Here is a 16417-nt window from a genome sequence, read left to right as displayed (position 1 = left end):
TATAAAAGAAACTTCTTTTAGGCGAAAAGGCTGATAAGGCCACTAGTAAAAATACTTTGGCTTTGAGTTCTAAATTCAGTGAGCACGTGGGAAACAGGTGATCGGAATTGATAAAACAACAAAACATAGATACATAAATATTAAAATTTTGTGTTAAGATAATTATATAAATTATTTAATTAGCGTCATAATAAAATATTACTATTTAGCTAGATTATAATATTTAGTTAAATTTATATTACAATATTATTAGTAAATTAGAGTTAAACTATAAAATTATTAATCAAGTTGATAATTATACAGATAATTAAGTTTGACTATAAAAAAATCTTTTTAATTGTTTAGTATTACTACCTTAAAAAAAAATAGAAAAGAAAATCGTCTCGCCTTCTAACCGATGGCTTAGTCCCTACGGTTACAAGCGCGCCGCTTCGCCTCCGCCTTGCTCTTCTTAGTATTCCCACCTTCCTTGTTTACACAATCTCTCAAACTGAACAAGTTTCTTTATTTTCTCCTTTTATAAAATGTTTCATCGAATCAAGCTTCTTGGCTCGGTCTTTTAACTCTTTCTAAACAAAACCAAGATTTTTATTTGCAGTTGAGTGCTTTTGGTAGGAAGAGATCTTTTCGTTTATTGCTCGTAACTTTGGAATATACAGATCCCTTTGATTCCATTATTGTCCAATACCCATTTGAACCAAAAGAATCAATACCCAAAACAAGACTCTCCCACCACTATAAATTGTTCTCTTTTCTTTGCTTCAATATTGAAGCATATATATACTTAATCATAATATAAAGAATATATCATCATGAGGGTAAGATTGGTGGTGTTCCCAATCAGAGGGAGAAACTGGTGCTTTAGCAGATCCATTGACCCGTCTGCAGCAGAATCCACCGCTGCCAACACTCCTTCCACAGTCAAAGAGCTTTGGAAGAAGATGTCATCCGATTCCAAGCCCCTCAATGCCAAGGCTGAGGTTCTTGTTGATTTCGTTTCCAACAAGGTACACCCTTTCGTTTTACTCTTCTTTCTTTCCATGTTAAAAATGCCAAATGCTCCACCTTTTTATATTTGCATTTATTGCTTACATTAACGTTAATGTGTATTTGAAAAGGTGTTTTTGTTTGGTTTCTTTATGGTTTTCATTATAGATGAATAAGGCTTGGATGGGTTTGGAAAAGGCGCCTGAGGGCAGTTTCAAAAACAAGCTACATGGGTATTACTTGAAAATCCAATATGCTTGGTGTAAGTTGTTGGATTGGTTGGCGTTAGTTTATGCTGATTTTATTTTTTATATTCTGGTTTAATGTATGTAGGTTCGGATTGCGGCTTTTAGCTAGAGTTAAGCCAACTGAGATTTTATTGAAATCTATAACCAAGGAGGTTACTAATGTTCAGATCACATACCCCTCCAGGTGTTTTTTTTTTATGTTCCCCTTTTGAATTGCTACGTGTTCTGTTTTGCATCTCAAATATAGTTATTTCATAACCTTGCTAATGTTTGGCATATTCAAATGTTCTATAGGATCTACACGTACCTTTTTTTTTCATTCTATTCAGACAATATCCTATTTTTTGCCTAGCTTTGACAACCAGTTTTGTGGTGAAGGAACAGCAATATGCTGAAGTATTAAAGGGGATTTTGTAAAATATTGTTCAAATTGGAATAGCTACCATGTTGTTGGTATAACAGCTCATAGACAGCAAATCTTTTGTCAAACAATGCGGATAGCATTTTTATAAACAACCATTTGCCCGTAGTCTAGTTGGTGGTGTTTTGTAATTTTATTTATATTTTTTAGATGTTATCTAACATTTTTCTCTAAATTAATCTTTCTCAATATTTAAGAATGAACAATAGTAGGCATCCTTCTGTGATTTGTTCCTATGTTGAGATATGGATGCATATTTTGTGTCTTCCATGGAAAAATTAACATGACAGATACCTGAGAATACCAGATTTCAGTCCACTATTGTCTGGAATTTGGGAGAATTGCGGGGAATTTAGATTGATGTGCTAAAACTTGTTAAATTATGTTGGTTTTGTGCATTTTGACATGATTCTAGATTGCTGGTCTGTTCCTGATACTTTTAACATTTTGTAGTTTAAATGCACGGCTTGTGCGGCGAAGATTACGGCAGATAGCCTTGAGGTAATTGTTCTACCCCTTTTTTATTTGCTTCTCTGGCATTCTAGAGGTTAGAAGGTAATTCCCATGCACAAACTTTTTATTTTACCATGAAAGTGTAGTGGACAATGCTTGATTGTTTTCTAGGTTTCTCTATTTTCAAAATGAACATGATCTTGTTTTGAGTTAAATATTGGCAAAGGTCCTTTAACTTGGTATTTCTGAGGCATCACTGCTGTGTTATTTTGAGATTGCCTGTCTGCCTGATGTCTAAGGGCATACAGATTAGAGAATCTGTGTACAGTTTTATGCCTCAGTGGACAATTATTGATATCTTGACCTTCACCTGCAACAATCCAATGAAAGAAAGGCCTTGGAGCTTTGTTGTTGTGTTTAATTGCCTTTACACATCTGTATATTCTTTGAGTTCCTGTAGTTAAGCAATATTAGTACTAAAAATAATGAGTGTTCTCTGATTTTCAGGGGTACTGTTATACACAGGAAATATTTGTATGGTTCAGTTTCATTGCTTCCACTGACTACTGCATTTGCTGTATGTATTTGTTTTTTTCTCGTTGTTCCATCATTTACTGTGTAATCTCTTTTGCCTGTTGAATAATTTTTTTTTTTAATTTTATGTTTGTCTCACAGTCTCACTTAATCTTATTTCTCACACAGGTTCTACCTCTGCCTAACATCCCATTCTTTTGGGTCTTGTTTCGCACTTATTCACATTGGCGGGCCCTCCAGGTGGAATTTAGTGTTCTTAGAGTTAGATACTTTGGGTTTGTTTAAAAGAGACAGTCATTGAGGGATTTCTTTACTTGGTTAATATTGGAAATGAATAGTTTATCATAACCTTATTGCAGAATTTGGTTCTTTGTAGTAAAATTTAATTCTATGTCAACTAGATGGGTCACATCAATGATCAACTTTAGCTGCTTGGCTGTGATAAAAGACGCATTTGCTGTGTAGACATTCAACTTGAGTCATATTTGCAACCAGAACCTGTTTTTTATATGATTAGTTATTCACAAGTTTACTTCTTTTATTATGTGGTTCCTTGTTTCTGCTATTCGGACCACATATGGAAATGTCTATAAAGTGCATTGCTTTTTCTTTTGCTTTCCACTTCTCATATGTGCATGCTCATGCATGGTGTTTCTTGCTTGAGGAGCTGCAGAAGGTCTAGTTCCATATCTAGCTGTATGAGAACAAGGAGTTTGATGGCTGTAGTCACTATTTTTGAACCCTTCACTTTATGTAATACATTTGTATACGGTATCAGCATCCATCACCATTGGCTGTCTATGTTGATGTTGCAGGGAAGTGTGAAGCTCCTTCAGCTAGTCTCAGATTACTCCCAACCTCAAAACTCAATTGTTTCAAATGGGAAGAGCAATGAATCTGGGCAGAATGATTCCAAGTATGGAACAAAGGAGCCGCAAGGTTTACAATGGGTAAGCTAATCTGGAACTAGTGGACCTAACTGAATTATATTTCTTATTTGTATATGATGTTAGTCATGAGTATTCCATGCTAACCTCTGCTTTGCTTTAACCTTAAATTCAGCATCATAGAATTTTGTTAGGTCACCATTGAATCTTGATCAGAGTGAAGAAGATTTTTAAATTGGTCATCAACCAATTCCTCTTTAGTTTCATTCCTGTTTCATGTTCCTGTGTTCTGTTCATGTGTTTTATTATTATTATTATTTCGGATTTCTCAACCATTTCTAGCAAAGCATCAAGAAAAATATAATTGAAGGCCATTTTATATCTTGCAAGACCTCATAATTGTCGAACATCTAATGTCACAGACCTATCAGTGGAAGTAGTGTTCCACTTGCTACCTTGTTTTTGCACTTGTGTTTGTTTTTTACTCAATTAGCTGCGAAGTATGTTTCATTGAGGATTTTCATTTTCTTATGATCAGTTTTTTAATAGTATTGATATTTAGGAGTCTAGTGAATATACATTTTGGTAATAACTTGGTATCATTTTCTCTATTGTTACTGAGATTTCTGAGTAGCAACCGTCACAACGTATCACAAGAATGCTGAGAATTCATTTGTTTTACTTAGGTTTTCCAAATCCCATATGACACCTAACAAACACTATCTTATGATCGTTTGTGCTTTAACTTGTAACTATTTTCAAATCTGAATGATGTACCTGAAGAACAATTTCGATGATGCATTGTCCTCTCCACTGCTAATATTTGTTTCATGTTATATATTCCATTCTCGATTTAATTAATAGATGTTGAAGCCATCGAAGGAATTGGAGCACATTGTTCGCCAGGGACTTGAAACTGGTAGCCTTAGTGAACATGCTATTTCAGATATATGCATGACCTTTAGCTTGAACAAGACAGATGTCTTAAAGTACAGAGATTTAGTGTAATTGGCATTTCTTTTTTGTATTTAATATGGAATATAACAATATGATTCGACTCAATCTTTTTGATTAAATATTGGAGCGCAATATAATTGTATTTTCGGTCATTTTATCCTTTTGTTTTTTGTTAATGGGATCGGAATAGGAAGAATATTAATGACATGCCTAATGATTGAATTTTACTTTGCAAAATGAAAAGTATCCAAACAAGTAGACCACCTACATTTTTTAACTAAATTTTAAATTTTTTGCTTCTTGAAAAAATAAACATATTCTAATTTTAAATTTAAAAAGAAGTAAAAATCAGAATTTCAAAATCACCATATGGCATTTTGTATAATCTTGTTATGTTAATTGAAAAGGATGGTAAAGTCTTGATTCAAATTTTCTTCCAATCAGATAGTTTAAAACAAGTAGTAATTCATTTGAAGTGAAGGGCTAATTCCTGTAGCTATTGAAGTAGGATTCCTCCAAATTTGATATGAATCATATTAATAAATATTTAAAGAGTTAACTATGAACTAGTACAATATAAATTTGGTTGGTTCTTTCAATAAAAACATTTTCATGATTTTGCAGTCTTCTCATAATAATAATGAATTAAAAGTAAACAAATATTTGACTACTATAACAGAATCCAAATACTGAATTCACATTATGATTAGCAATTCAAAAATTTAATATTTAAATTATAATACTTGAAACGATTATTTATATATATATATATATATATATATATATATACTTTGTGAAAAGAAAAACTTATATATGTCATACACAGTCAGCTTAAAAAACAATTTTAGTTATTTTTTTACTTGTGTCGAGCTCCTAAGAGTTTTCCCTCGCTTGTCTCGCAAGAAACAGCAAGAACCCATGGCTCCTGGAGCACTGATCAATGACATGAGCAACCTAGATCGTATGTTTGAAGATGACATTACTATCCCCAACAGCTATGTACGTTTCTTCACACTGCTTTCTGTTATATATATATATATATTGCAGCCCGTTTGTTATATCCCATAGCTCATAAAACCCTGTGAAACACGCTACAGAATGCCCTTTCTGAATTTGTGGTGGAGTAGAACTTGAAGTTTTTTAATCTTCTGTCATTTTCTTATTGATCGTGTTGGTCTATGCGTCTGCAGCTGTGATGCGTACGACGTGGCTTGTTTTATCCTCTTTAGGCACCGTTAATCGTTATCCAGGCCTGACATCTTAGATATTCTGCACTTTAACATGGTATACAATTAGGTTCCAATGTAATAAAGAATCGAATATTAGCCTATGTCATCAAGAGTTTACCAAAAGTTTAATTTTAATAAATTTTTGCTTGATACTATCCAATGTAATCCAAGTAATAAGTAAAAATATTATTGTAAGAATTTGTTCATACTATCTATTTCGTATATATTTAACGACATGTTAATTAATAGCTGAGCAAACAATGCTAGCCCAAAGAATAAGCAGGCCAACTTGCAGAGTTAGTGGGCCCTCCGCCCAGCCCATCAGAAAAAAATTGAAATACCGTAATAACAAAAATCTTCTTATTTACATTTTTTTTTCTCTTTCTACTGTCGTCAAACAAAGAGCTAGAAGAATTGTGAAGCTAATCCTGCTTAGTACAACCAGATCGAGAAATGGCACCTGAACCAGAAGATGAGATCAAGGACGAGAAGAACCCCCGACCGCTTGACGAAGATGATATCGCCCTTCTCAAAACCTATGTAAATCTCTTTCTCAACTTTCGCCTTTTTTTTTTCTTTTAACGAAGCTTCGATTTCTTAGTTTCTTATTTCACATTTCATTTCAATTTTGAATTTTTAATTTTGAGATATTTGATTCTTTAATTTAGTAAGCAATCGGTTCTGCGCATGCTCACTAGATTAGCAGCCAATTTTTAGGGTTTAGATAGAAAAAAAAATGTTCAAAAGGACTTGCTGAAGTTGTTGCTCAGTTTTAGCTGTCTACAACTTCCTTATAGACTTCTAGTAAATATTTGTTTTCATTTTCTTTTAATCTTGTAATAATTTGTCTTATTGTTATTATTATTTTGGGGCTAGGGATTGGGGCCTTATTCGACGAGCATAAAGAAAGTGGAAAAGGAAATTAAGGAAATGGCAAAGAAAGTGAATGATTTATGTGGTATGTTCCCCTTTTCTTGTGTTTGTGTTGCTATTTTACGAAGCCATTTTGTTGCTTTTTTTTTTTTTTTTTTCCATTTGCATGTATTCTTTAGATTTTGCAGGTGAAAGCCTATTTTGTCAACTTTTGATTTTCTAAGTTGTGGTGCTTAATAAAGATAGTATATACTCTTTCTTTTGCAGAATGTATGTTACTGCCCTTGCCATTATTTGATATTTTTTTTTTTTCTGAACGGCATGCTGAATGATGCAATAAGATATAAATATTTGCATTGTATGTATCTTAACCACAAAAGAAAAGGGGGGGGGGGGGGGGGGGGGGGGAAACGAATCAATGCTTATGGCATGTTAGTTTACACTATCATGTGAAAAATCTCCCTAAAGGGTTGTGTCAATCAAGCATAAACTAGCTGCATGGGGGAACATTCAAAAAAGATACCTGCTTCTCCTCAAATTCCACATTAAGGATATCTGGATTCTGGCCAATTTTGATTGTCAAAAGTTGCCCTAATTGCATGGATTTTTATTCTGAATACATTTCAGCAATCTCAGGTCTTCTCTTGATTGCCAGCTGCAATCATATGTTGATACATAGTTTTACGTGAGTATGTTTAGCAGCTGTGGCTATCATACAATGGTAGTGAGTTATCTTCAATAATTTTATTTTCTAGTTAGTCATCCAAATTTGAATGTACAATTTATTTACCACTATTCACTAAGTTGTTGCACGATAGGTCTATACTTAACATATTCCTGTTTTATATGCTGGTGTACATTGTACAATAGGCATCAAGGAGTCAGACACTGGGTTAGCTGCACCCAGTCAATGGGATCTTGTCTCTGATAAGCAAATGATGCAGGAAGAGCAACCACTTCAGGTATTGATTTTACTAAAGAGGGTTTTAGGAAATTTGTGCATTCATGTTACTTGTTTTTAGGCATCAAGTATTGACTGTATTGTTCATCCAGGTGGCAAGATGCACAAAGATAATTAATCCAAACACAGAAGATGCCAAATATGTTATCAATGTTAAGCAAATTGCCAAGGTATGTATTTTTAAATCCCTGTCTTCAATGTTTTTTTAATGGGATGATTTGACATATACTCTCTAGTTAAAATAGGTTCTTTGTCAGAAGAATGGACATTGAATTTTTTGTCTGATATGCATATGGGCTCTAACTGCAGTTTGTTGTTGGACTGGGTGACAAAGTTTCCCCTACTGATATAGAAGAAGGCATGCGTGTGGGGTAAGTTTTCAATTTGTTAAAAGAATTCACTCGTGAATTCGTGTTATTGCATATGTTCATTTCCACAGTTACTCTTACACTTTGCATAAAATTTTATATCCTGTGAATAGCTTTTTTCTTTGGCTGAAGTTGTATTGTTACCTTCATTTGTTGCCTTTGTAATTTTTTAGATAAATGTATATTTGCAATTCTCGGATAAAATTTGTGGAGTATTTGTTTGTTGCTACAATTCGGGAGCATATGGAGAACTCCAGAACCATGCAACCATGGTATGAAACCACCATTGAATTTTCCCTGTTTGATAACCTTTTTTACCTCGAAAAAGGATTCAACCTCAAAGACATCGTGGCACCAAGCACCATAACAAGGGGCAATAATTGTTCAGTTGATTGCCACCAAGTATAACTATTTGGTGTATTTTACAATATATTCACCTTATTTTGTAGGATGGATAAGTTTGGATATTCTTTTTACAAAAAATAGCAGTAGCATTTGAATCCATACTTTTATGATTTTTCACTTTTGTCTTTATTTTTCTTTATGGAAGCAAACCATGTTTTGACACCCTTGTATTTTCTTGTTTTATATTTTGTATAAACTTCTTACTAGTGGACTTTCAATCTGCCTTTGAAGGGTTGATCGCAACAAATATCAGATACAGATTCCCTTGCCTCCAAAAATTGACCCAAGTGTGACCATGATGACGGTGGAGGAGAAGCCAGATGTGACATATAATGATGTTGGTGGATGTAAAGAACAGATTGAGAAGATGCGGGAGGTACGTATTGAACTTTCTTATGTTAATATGTACTGGCACACACATAGAAAACCTGAAGCCTTTCTCCTGATATTTATAGTAAGTTTGGATTAGAGACTAACATAACATGCATCGATTGATTACTTTTGTCCTTTTAGGTTGTTGAGCTACCTATGCTTCATCCTGAGAAATTTGTCAAGCTAGGGATTGATCCTCCTAAGGGTGTTCTTTGCTATGGTCCTCCTGGAACTGGTAAGACACTTCTTGCAAGAGCTGTTGCAAATAGAACCGATGCTTGCTTTATTCGTGTCATTGGAAGTGAGCTCGTTCAGAAATATGTTGGTGAAGGAGCTAGAATGGTTCGAGAACTGTTTCAGGTTATAACCTGCTAAATTTTGTTGTTTAAGTTTTCTCTTGAAGTTATTCTGTACTATCTTTTTCATTTTGCCTTCACTGAACAAAGATATTATCCACCGCAGATGGCACGCTCAAAAAAAGCATGTATTGTGTTCTTTGATGAAGTTGATGCCATCGGTGGTGCACGTTTTGATGATGGTGTGGGTGGAGACAATGAGGTTCAACGTACAATGCTTGAAATCGTCAATCAGCTTGATGGCTTTGATGCTCGTGGAAACATCAAAGTCCTGATGGCAACAAACAGGTTGAAGTTGCTACCTATAATTACAACTCTCTTATCTGTCTTCATACTCTAATTCTGTTTTATGAAGCATTGTGTCATCTTTTACACCTTTAAGCCATCTCTACCAGGATATGATCTTCACTGTAGGTTTTATTTTGATTAATTGTACAAATAATTGAATGTGCACACGAGATGCTTATGACATTTTTGTTCCTTTATATTTGTGCAATTTTCAGGCCAGACACGCTAGATCCTGCATTATTACGTCCTGGACGATTGGATCGTAAAGTTGAGTTTGGTCTTCCCGATTTGGAGAGTCGGACACAGATATTTAAAATTCATACGAGGACAATGAATTGTGAGCGTGATATCAGATTTGAGCTTTTAGCCCGGCTTTGCCCCAACTCCACCGGTAGGATCTTCTTTCCGAAGTTTTTTTGTTTTTGGACGTGCTCTGATGGTCTTGTTTCTCAAGAGTGATTTTGAGATTTATGGTTTTTATTCACAGGAGCTGACATAAGAAGTGTTTGCACCGAGGCTGGAATGTATGCCATTCGAGCACGAAGAAAAACAGTGACAGAAAAAGATTTCCTTGATGCCGTGAACAAAGTAATTAAGGGATATCAAAAGTTTAGTGCAACGCCCAAATACATGGTTTACAACTAAGCCAGATTCTATTTCAACTCCCAACTCTTAAAAGACATGTTTTTCATTCAAATCAAACGATATTTGATCCTTTAATGGTCGATGTATTGAATTATATCTTCAGTTCTGGCCTGTTTTCTATGAATTTGTTTAAGTTGTTTTAATGGGAATTTAACATTTGCCTATACATTTTGATATTTTATGTTTTACTTTGAGGTTTTTTTTTTTTCGGTGTAATGATTCTTACTAAAAAGCTGCTATAGTCCTAGAAGAGTTAAAAGTATGACTCTAACTAGAAATTTTAGTATTAGAAAAACCTGAAGAAACAAATAAACCATTCCTAGCAATGTCAACTCTTTACCTAGTTTTATTAGTCAGAGTTGGTCAAACGCTAATTGCTGATAACTAGTACAGTAATATCTTTTATTTAAGTTATAATTTCGAGATTAGGACCTTTTGACGCTTGGTTAAAGAATGGTACCAATTAATCATATATTATCCTATTTTAACCTTAATTATGAATTCTAGATTTCGTTCCTATTTCTCTTAATCATTATTTATTTGTTTCATCTTCTTCTTTTTGTCTTTTCTTCCTATTTTTAGCTATTATTTGAATATTGAAGATGTTCTTAAGTGCTCCTGGCATTCTGGTGAGATTTAAGAAAATTCTCCTCACCTTGGGAGTATTTAAGGAGACATGTTTATCTTCTCGAAGAGGTTTCACCATCGAATTTATTAAGTATATGATAGATGTGATTTTTTATTTTTTTATATGTTTTATTTTTGTTATTATTTATTTATTGATGCATAAATAAACCCTTGTGTCATTCTAGTGAAATATTAGAGTTTTTCCTCACTTAAAGAATTTTTTGATAAATTTATCTTTATGAGTCTCTCGAGAAAGTCACATCATCGAGGATTATCATTCATATCCTGATTCAATATTTTGAATGCATATAATACGATAGTGAAATGAATGATGCGAATTCTGATTTTATTAAACAACAAATGAAAACTTTTAATTTTAAAAGATTTCTTAGGCACTTTCATTATTTTGATAGAATCCGAGAATGTTTTATTATTTCAAAAGTTGTTCAAAAAAGCTAATCTTTATAAGTTTTTCAAGAAAGTCCCATCCTCGAGGTTATAATTTGTTCATATAAACATTATGTCGAGTGATGTAAATTCTGATTTTACTAAATAACAAATGGAAACCTTTTTGAAAGCATTTTTCATACTCTCCCATCATTTTGATGGAATTTGAGAATGCCTTCTCACGTAGAAAGTTCCTCTTGAAAACTCATCTTTATGAGTTCCTTGAGAAAATCCCATCCATCGTGAGGGCTTTCAATCTATTTGCGAAAGATATGTTGTCAAATGATGCAAATTCTTCTTTTATTAAAGAACAAAATGAAAATTTTTTATTAAAAACATCTCCTTAATTCTCTCATCATTTTGGTGGAACTCAAAAATACTTTCTCACTTCAAGAATTCTTCAAAAAAACTTATTTTACAAGCTTCCTAAGAAAGTCTTATCATTAAGGTTGTGATTCGTTCATGAAATTATACATCCAAAATGAATGCAATGATTAATGAATGGATGTTCATGATGCATAATGAGCAAAATATTTATTAGTTATTATTACTTTTAAATAATAAGTTTATGCATTATCTTCATAATTTTATTATTTTATTTACTTTCAATAATCCTATAATTTTTTTAACTTTTTAAAAAAAATTAAATGTCAATTTTTGTATTTTTTACTTCAAAAATAATTCCTTCAATTCAAGAATATTTAAACAAAAAATTAAGGCTCTCCTATCATTCTAGTAGAGTTCTAATCAAATCCCTCACTTAGAAAAATTAATTCAGACTTGTGACTTTGTACATTATGAATAAAAATTCAGGCGTAGGCTTAATTCAAATAAATATTTTTGTTATTTTAAATTCATAATTTTATTGTTTACTATATTTTAATGCCATTTCATTATTATATACTATCTCGATTTAATAATTTTCTATATTTTTCTAAGATTTAATAAAATATTATTTTTTATCATGCATGTTTATCTGCATATATATATTTTTATGTACTAATCCATATCAATTTGTTCCTACACAAACCACACTAAAAATTACTAAATATACTAAAAAATATAAACATATAAACGGATCAAAGAAGAAGCCCATACCTTGTTTGCGTAGCTAAAGCCCAGAACCTTCTGGAGTTGGCTTGATAAAGCTTGAGCTGGACCTCCACACCCTGGGCTGCTTCAAGGGCCGAAGCCCATTTCCTTGTCCTTTTCAAAACGAATTGCTTTTTTGGGAGGATCTCAACTCTAAGTAGCCCAACAGAGCAAAATGAAAATAAAGTCACTCATTCTCTTCTTGTCGCACAAGAAAATCGAAACAAACTGCAAAGGACAGATCGATTGTTCAATCCAAAGATGGTGGCTCAACCAGAGGATGATCCGATGGCGGAGAAGAATCCAAAGCCTTTGGATGAAGACGATATCGCGTTATTGAAAACTTATGTACGTTCCAGGAGAAATTCTTTCTTTCTTTCTTTCTTTTTAAACAAAAGCATTCCCTCTTTTTCTCTGCTATTTATTTTACATTAAACGTTAATTTTGGATATATTTTTTATTCGGCTCTAGTTTCGTTGATTTTGCTCATGTTGTAGCTAGGATTTAACCGTGGAATATAGTTCCGTCAGTAAAGGCTGTAACTTTCTGGATTCTATACAATGTGTTGTTCCCTTGTACTCACAAAGATTAAAACTAATTTTGTGGTTTATATAAACATTAACTCATAAATGCGAGCTTTCCTGCTTTGTGAAACAACTATCTTTGAAAAACCCTAAAAAGTATATATATATATATATATATATATATATATTTTATGGCATGTCTAAACTTTCCCTTATTTTTGGCAGGGTTTAGGTCCATATTCTAATAGCATCAAGAAAGCGGAAAAAGAAATCAAAGAGATGGCCAAAAAGGTCAATGACCTTTGTGGTATGTTCAACTTCATTTTTTTTTTCTTTTTGATCCCCTATGTGTGCATGAACTTTCATCTTTGTGCTACACTTCAGACGTGAATTGTTTAAAACATCAACCTTGAGAGGATAAAAAGTTATGAATGTATTGAGGTGAAAAGTATTCTTGCTTTGATTTTATCTTTTGAAGATGATTTTGTGGTACATATTATAGTCCATGTTTATATGCGAATTTTCTCAAACAAAAACAAAGGAAAAGTAAATTTATATCTATATGCGACCAAACATGCCTGAAGGATAACTCAATATGAACAGGATGCATGGTTGCATTTGGTTTCCCTAAAGTTTGCGTGGTAATACCAAACGTTCTGGATTTGCTTTTAAGTTTAGTAGTCTGCTATTTTAGTTATGATGGACAAAAATGTTTGCTCCTGGAATTCTACGCCATCACAATGTGCTGGTAAATTGGATTGGAGGCAGTTTGCTTTGTTGGTTGCTGTTAACATCAACTGATAGCAGCAACATTACCACTTTGATTTGTAGTTTTATGGGGTTAATGTTAGATGATGCTTAGCAGCTGATTATCTCATACCAAACATTATTGAGTTTTTGTACATTTTTTTTAATATTCCCCTGAATTTGGTAATACTGGTTATTTGTTTCTTTATTTCTACTATTGGCTAACTTTTTGCTATAATAATTGGCATCTTTTTGTTTCTATTGCATGTTTCAATTGTTATTAACGTATACTACATCTTAAGTTCTGTCATGTCTAATGTCCAAAATAGGTATCAAAGAATCAGACACTGGGTTAGCTGCACCCAGTCAATGGGATCTTGTATCAGATAAGCAAATGATGCAAGAGGAGCAACCTCTCCAGGTACTAGTTCTTTCTTTCTTCTAAAAGGGAGTTCAGACAAAAATTTTGTATTTGCGATGCAAGCTTCTTGAGCACTGACTGTTTTCATAACCTAGGTTGCAAGATGCACAAAAATAATCAATCCAAACACAGAGGATGCTAAATATGTTATTAATGTAAAGCAAATTGCTAAGGTATGTAGTTGAGTTGTTAAATTGTTTTGCGTTCTTGTCTTGTTGGTGACCTAAATTCAGTCCTTTGTCACAAGAAATGGAATTTGAATTTCTTATATATAATGTGAATGTGTGTTATGAACTGCAGTTTGTTGTGGGGCTGGGTGACAAAGTTTCCCCCACTGACATAGAAGAAGGCATGCGTGTGGGGTAAGTTTCCTATTTATTAAAAGAATTCTCTGTTAATTCCTGTTACTTTCATGCTTCGGATCGAGTTTTATTCCCATTGAAATTATTATTTTTTTTTGTTTTCTTTTGAAGTCTTTTTAAATCCTTATAATAGGTGGACTATTTGTGTGTTGTTGGGATACTATTGGGAGTCCATGCTTGAATTACTTTTTATTTTTAGGTTTTCTTATCCTTTTGTCTTAATCACCCTGTTTGCTTTTGTGTATTTATCGTGTGCAATCATGTTCTGCATTGCAGAGTGGATCGCAACAAATATCAGATACAGATTCCCTTGCCTCCAAAAATTGATCCAAGTGTGACCATGATGACTGTGGAGGAGAAGCCTGATGTCACCTATAATGATGTTGGTGGATGCAAGGAGCAGATTGAAAAGATGCGAGAGGTATGTTGTTGGTTATATATGTTTATGTAGAATCTCAAGCCCTTTGCTGCTGTATTAGCAACATAAACTAACAAATTAGTTAGTAGTTATTTGTGTAACATTTGATTTTGTTTATTTAGGTTGTTGAGCTGCCCATGCTACATCCTGAGAAATTTGTTAAGCTTGGGATTGATCCACCTAAAGGTGTTCTCTGTTATGGTCCTCCTGGAACTGGTAAGACCCTTCTAGCGAGGGCTGTGGCAAATAGAACAGATGCTTGCTTCATCCGGGTTATTGGAAGTGAGCTTGTTCAGAAATATGTCGGTGAGGGAGCTAGGATGGTGCGAGAACTTTTCCAGGTTATTACCTGCTATGTTTCAATGATTTATGTTTTCTCCTGCAGTTATTCTTTTACTGTTTTTCTGGTCCTCTTCTATTATCTAACAAGATGTTACCTGTTGCAGATGGCACGTTCCAAAAAAGCATGTATTGTGTTCTTTGATGAAGTTGATGCTATTGGGGGTGCACGCTTTGATGATGGTGTTGGTGGAGATAATGAGGTGCAGCGAACAATGCTTGAGATTGTCAATCAGCTTGATGGGTTTGATGCCCGTGGAAATATCAAAGTTCTGATGGCAACTAACAGGTTACATATTCTGCTTTTACTCTCTTAGCTCGCTGTATATCCTTTTTTATTTGCAGTGAATTGCAGCATGTATAAAACCCTGTGAAACCACTGTAAAATGCCCTTCTGAATTTGTCGTGCAGTAGAACTTGAAGTTTTGAACTTTTATGTTTTTTTCAAATAGATTGTGTTGGTCTTTGCATCTGCATGAGTGATGCTTGAAATGTAGCTTGTTTTAAATCTTTTTTGGCACCATTATCCAGGCCGGACACCCTGGATCCTGCACTTCTACGTCCTGGACGATTGGACCGCAAGGTTGAGTTTGGTCTTCCTGATATGGAGAGCCGGACTCAAATCTTCAAAATCCATACAAGAACTATGAATTGTGAAAGGGACATTAGATTTGAACTTCTTGCCCGACTTTGTCCTAATTCTACAGGTAAGAGTTTCATCTCCTAGACTTTGTTCTATGTTCTTGAATCTGATGTGCTGTATTTATTTTCTTTTCTAGTCCTTTTCTGTTAAATAATTTGTTTCATTTAGGATTATTCTGGGACTTAATGGTTTCCTTTGCAGGTGCTGACATAAGGAGTGTCTGCACAGAGGCTGGAATGTTTGCAATACGAGCGAGAAGGAAGACGGTAACTGAGAAAGATTTTCTGGATGCTGTGAACAAAGTCATCAAGGGTTACCAGAAGTTTAGTGCAACTCCAAAATATATGGTATACAATTAAGTTGAAGGCCGCCGACAGGGGAACTGTGTTTCTGTTATTGACGACGTTATTCCCAAATTATGTTTAAACGGGAATGCCAGACTTGGAAATCAAGATTTAGTTGAATTAATACATTTATAAAAGGAAAAAAAAATGTTTGCAATATTTCATTGGGTTTTTTTATAAAATTGTTGTGCTCCTGCTTCATGCATAAAATTCCTTGAAAGAGTTGTTGATAAAATTACATTATAGAAATAGTTAGTTACATTAGCTAGCTTATTAAAAGAAGATGCTATTAGAGTCAAAACGTTCAATTGCTTTATCATCTTTATCTAATTTATGGAGCAGCGCCGAACGGTAAAAATGTCGCACCATAAATCTCCCCATGGTCCCACTCATTAGAAGAGATGGGCTTTTAGCGTAATTAGACATCACTGAGTATATTCAAATACCCCATCCACCATAGATTAATGGT

At 33.7% G+C, this 16417-nt stretch overlaps 3 protein-coding genes across 3 annotated transcripts; all 3 read left to right on the top strand.

The window, feature by feature from the left end:
- The first annotated feature begins 367 nt into the window (after positions 1 to 367).
- Positions 368 to 4639, top strand: LOC110424748 (K+-H+ exchange-like protein). The gene is made up of 8 exons (XM_021439409.2): positions 368 to 1007; positions 1156 to 1220; positions 1321 to 1419; positions 2110 to 2157; positions 2617 to 2686; positions 2812 to 2883; positions 3459 to 3593; positions 4395 to 4639. The coding sequence occupies exons 1-8, from the start codon at positions 813 to 815 to the stop codon at positions 4536 to 4538; spliced, it is 828 nt and encodes a 275-aa protein (XP_021295084.1). The 5' UTR covers positions 368 to 812; the 3' UTR covers positions 4539 to 4639.
- Positions 4640 to 6087: 1448 nt separating this feature from the next.
- On the top strand, positions 6088 to 10148 carry LOC110423704 (26S proteasome regulatory subunit 7A). The gene is made up of 10 exons (XM_021438011.2): positions 6088 to 6256; positions 6593 to 6674; positions 7460 to 7551; positions 7643 to 7720; positions 7860 to 7921; positions 8555 to 8699; positions 8837 to 9055; positions 9158 to 9339; positions 9555 to 9730; positions 9827 to 10148. Exons 1-10 carry the CDS (start codon positions 6170 to 6172, stop codon positions 9982 to 9984), a joined length of 1281 nt encoding a protein of 426 aa, XP_021293686.1. The 5' UTR covers positions 6088 to 6169; the 3' UTR covers positions 9985 to 10148.
- A 2177-nt stretch (positions 10149 to 12325) lies between these two features.
- LOC110423705 (26S proteasome regulatory subunit 7A-like) lies at positions 12326 to 16130 on the top strand. The gene is made up of 10 exons (XM_021438012.1): positions 12326 to 12498; positions 12900 to 12981; positions 13751 to 13842; positions 13938 to 14015; positions 14143 to 14204; positions 14481 to 14625; positions 14745 to 14963; positions 15069 to 15250; positions 15493 to 15668; positions 15806 to 16130. The coding sequence occupies exons 1-10, from the start codon at positions 12412 to 12414 to the stop codon at positions 15961 to 15963; spliced, it is 1281 nt and encodes a 426-aa protein (XP_021293687.1). The 5' UTR covers positions 12326 to 12411; the 3' UTR covers positions 15964 to 16130.
- The last annotated feature ends 287 nt before the right edge of the window (positions 16131 to 16417 follow it).

The sequence above is a fragment of the Theobroma umbraticum genome, unplaced genomic scaffold, assembly GCF_002168275.2.
Source record: "Theobroma umbraticum cultivar Fairchild unplaced genomic scaffold, ASM216827v3 scaffold_204.0, whole genome shotgun sequence".
Classification (NCBI taxonomy): Eukaryota; Viridiplantae; Streptophyta; class Magnoliopsida; order Malvales; family Malvaceae; genus Theobroma; species Theobroma umbraticum.
Note: the sequence above shows the minus strand (reverse complement) of the source record. Positions and strands in the feature narration are given on the sequence as shown.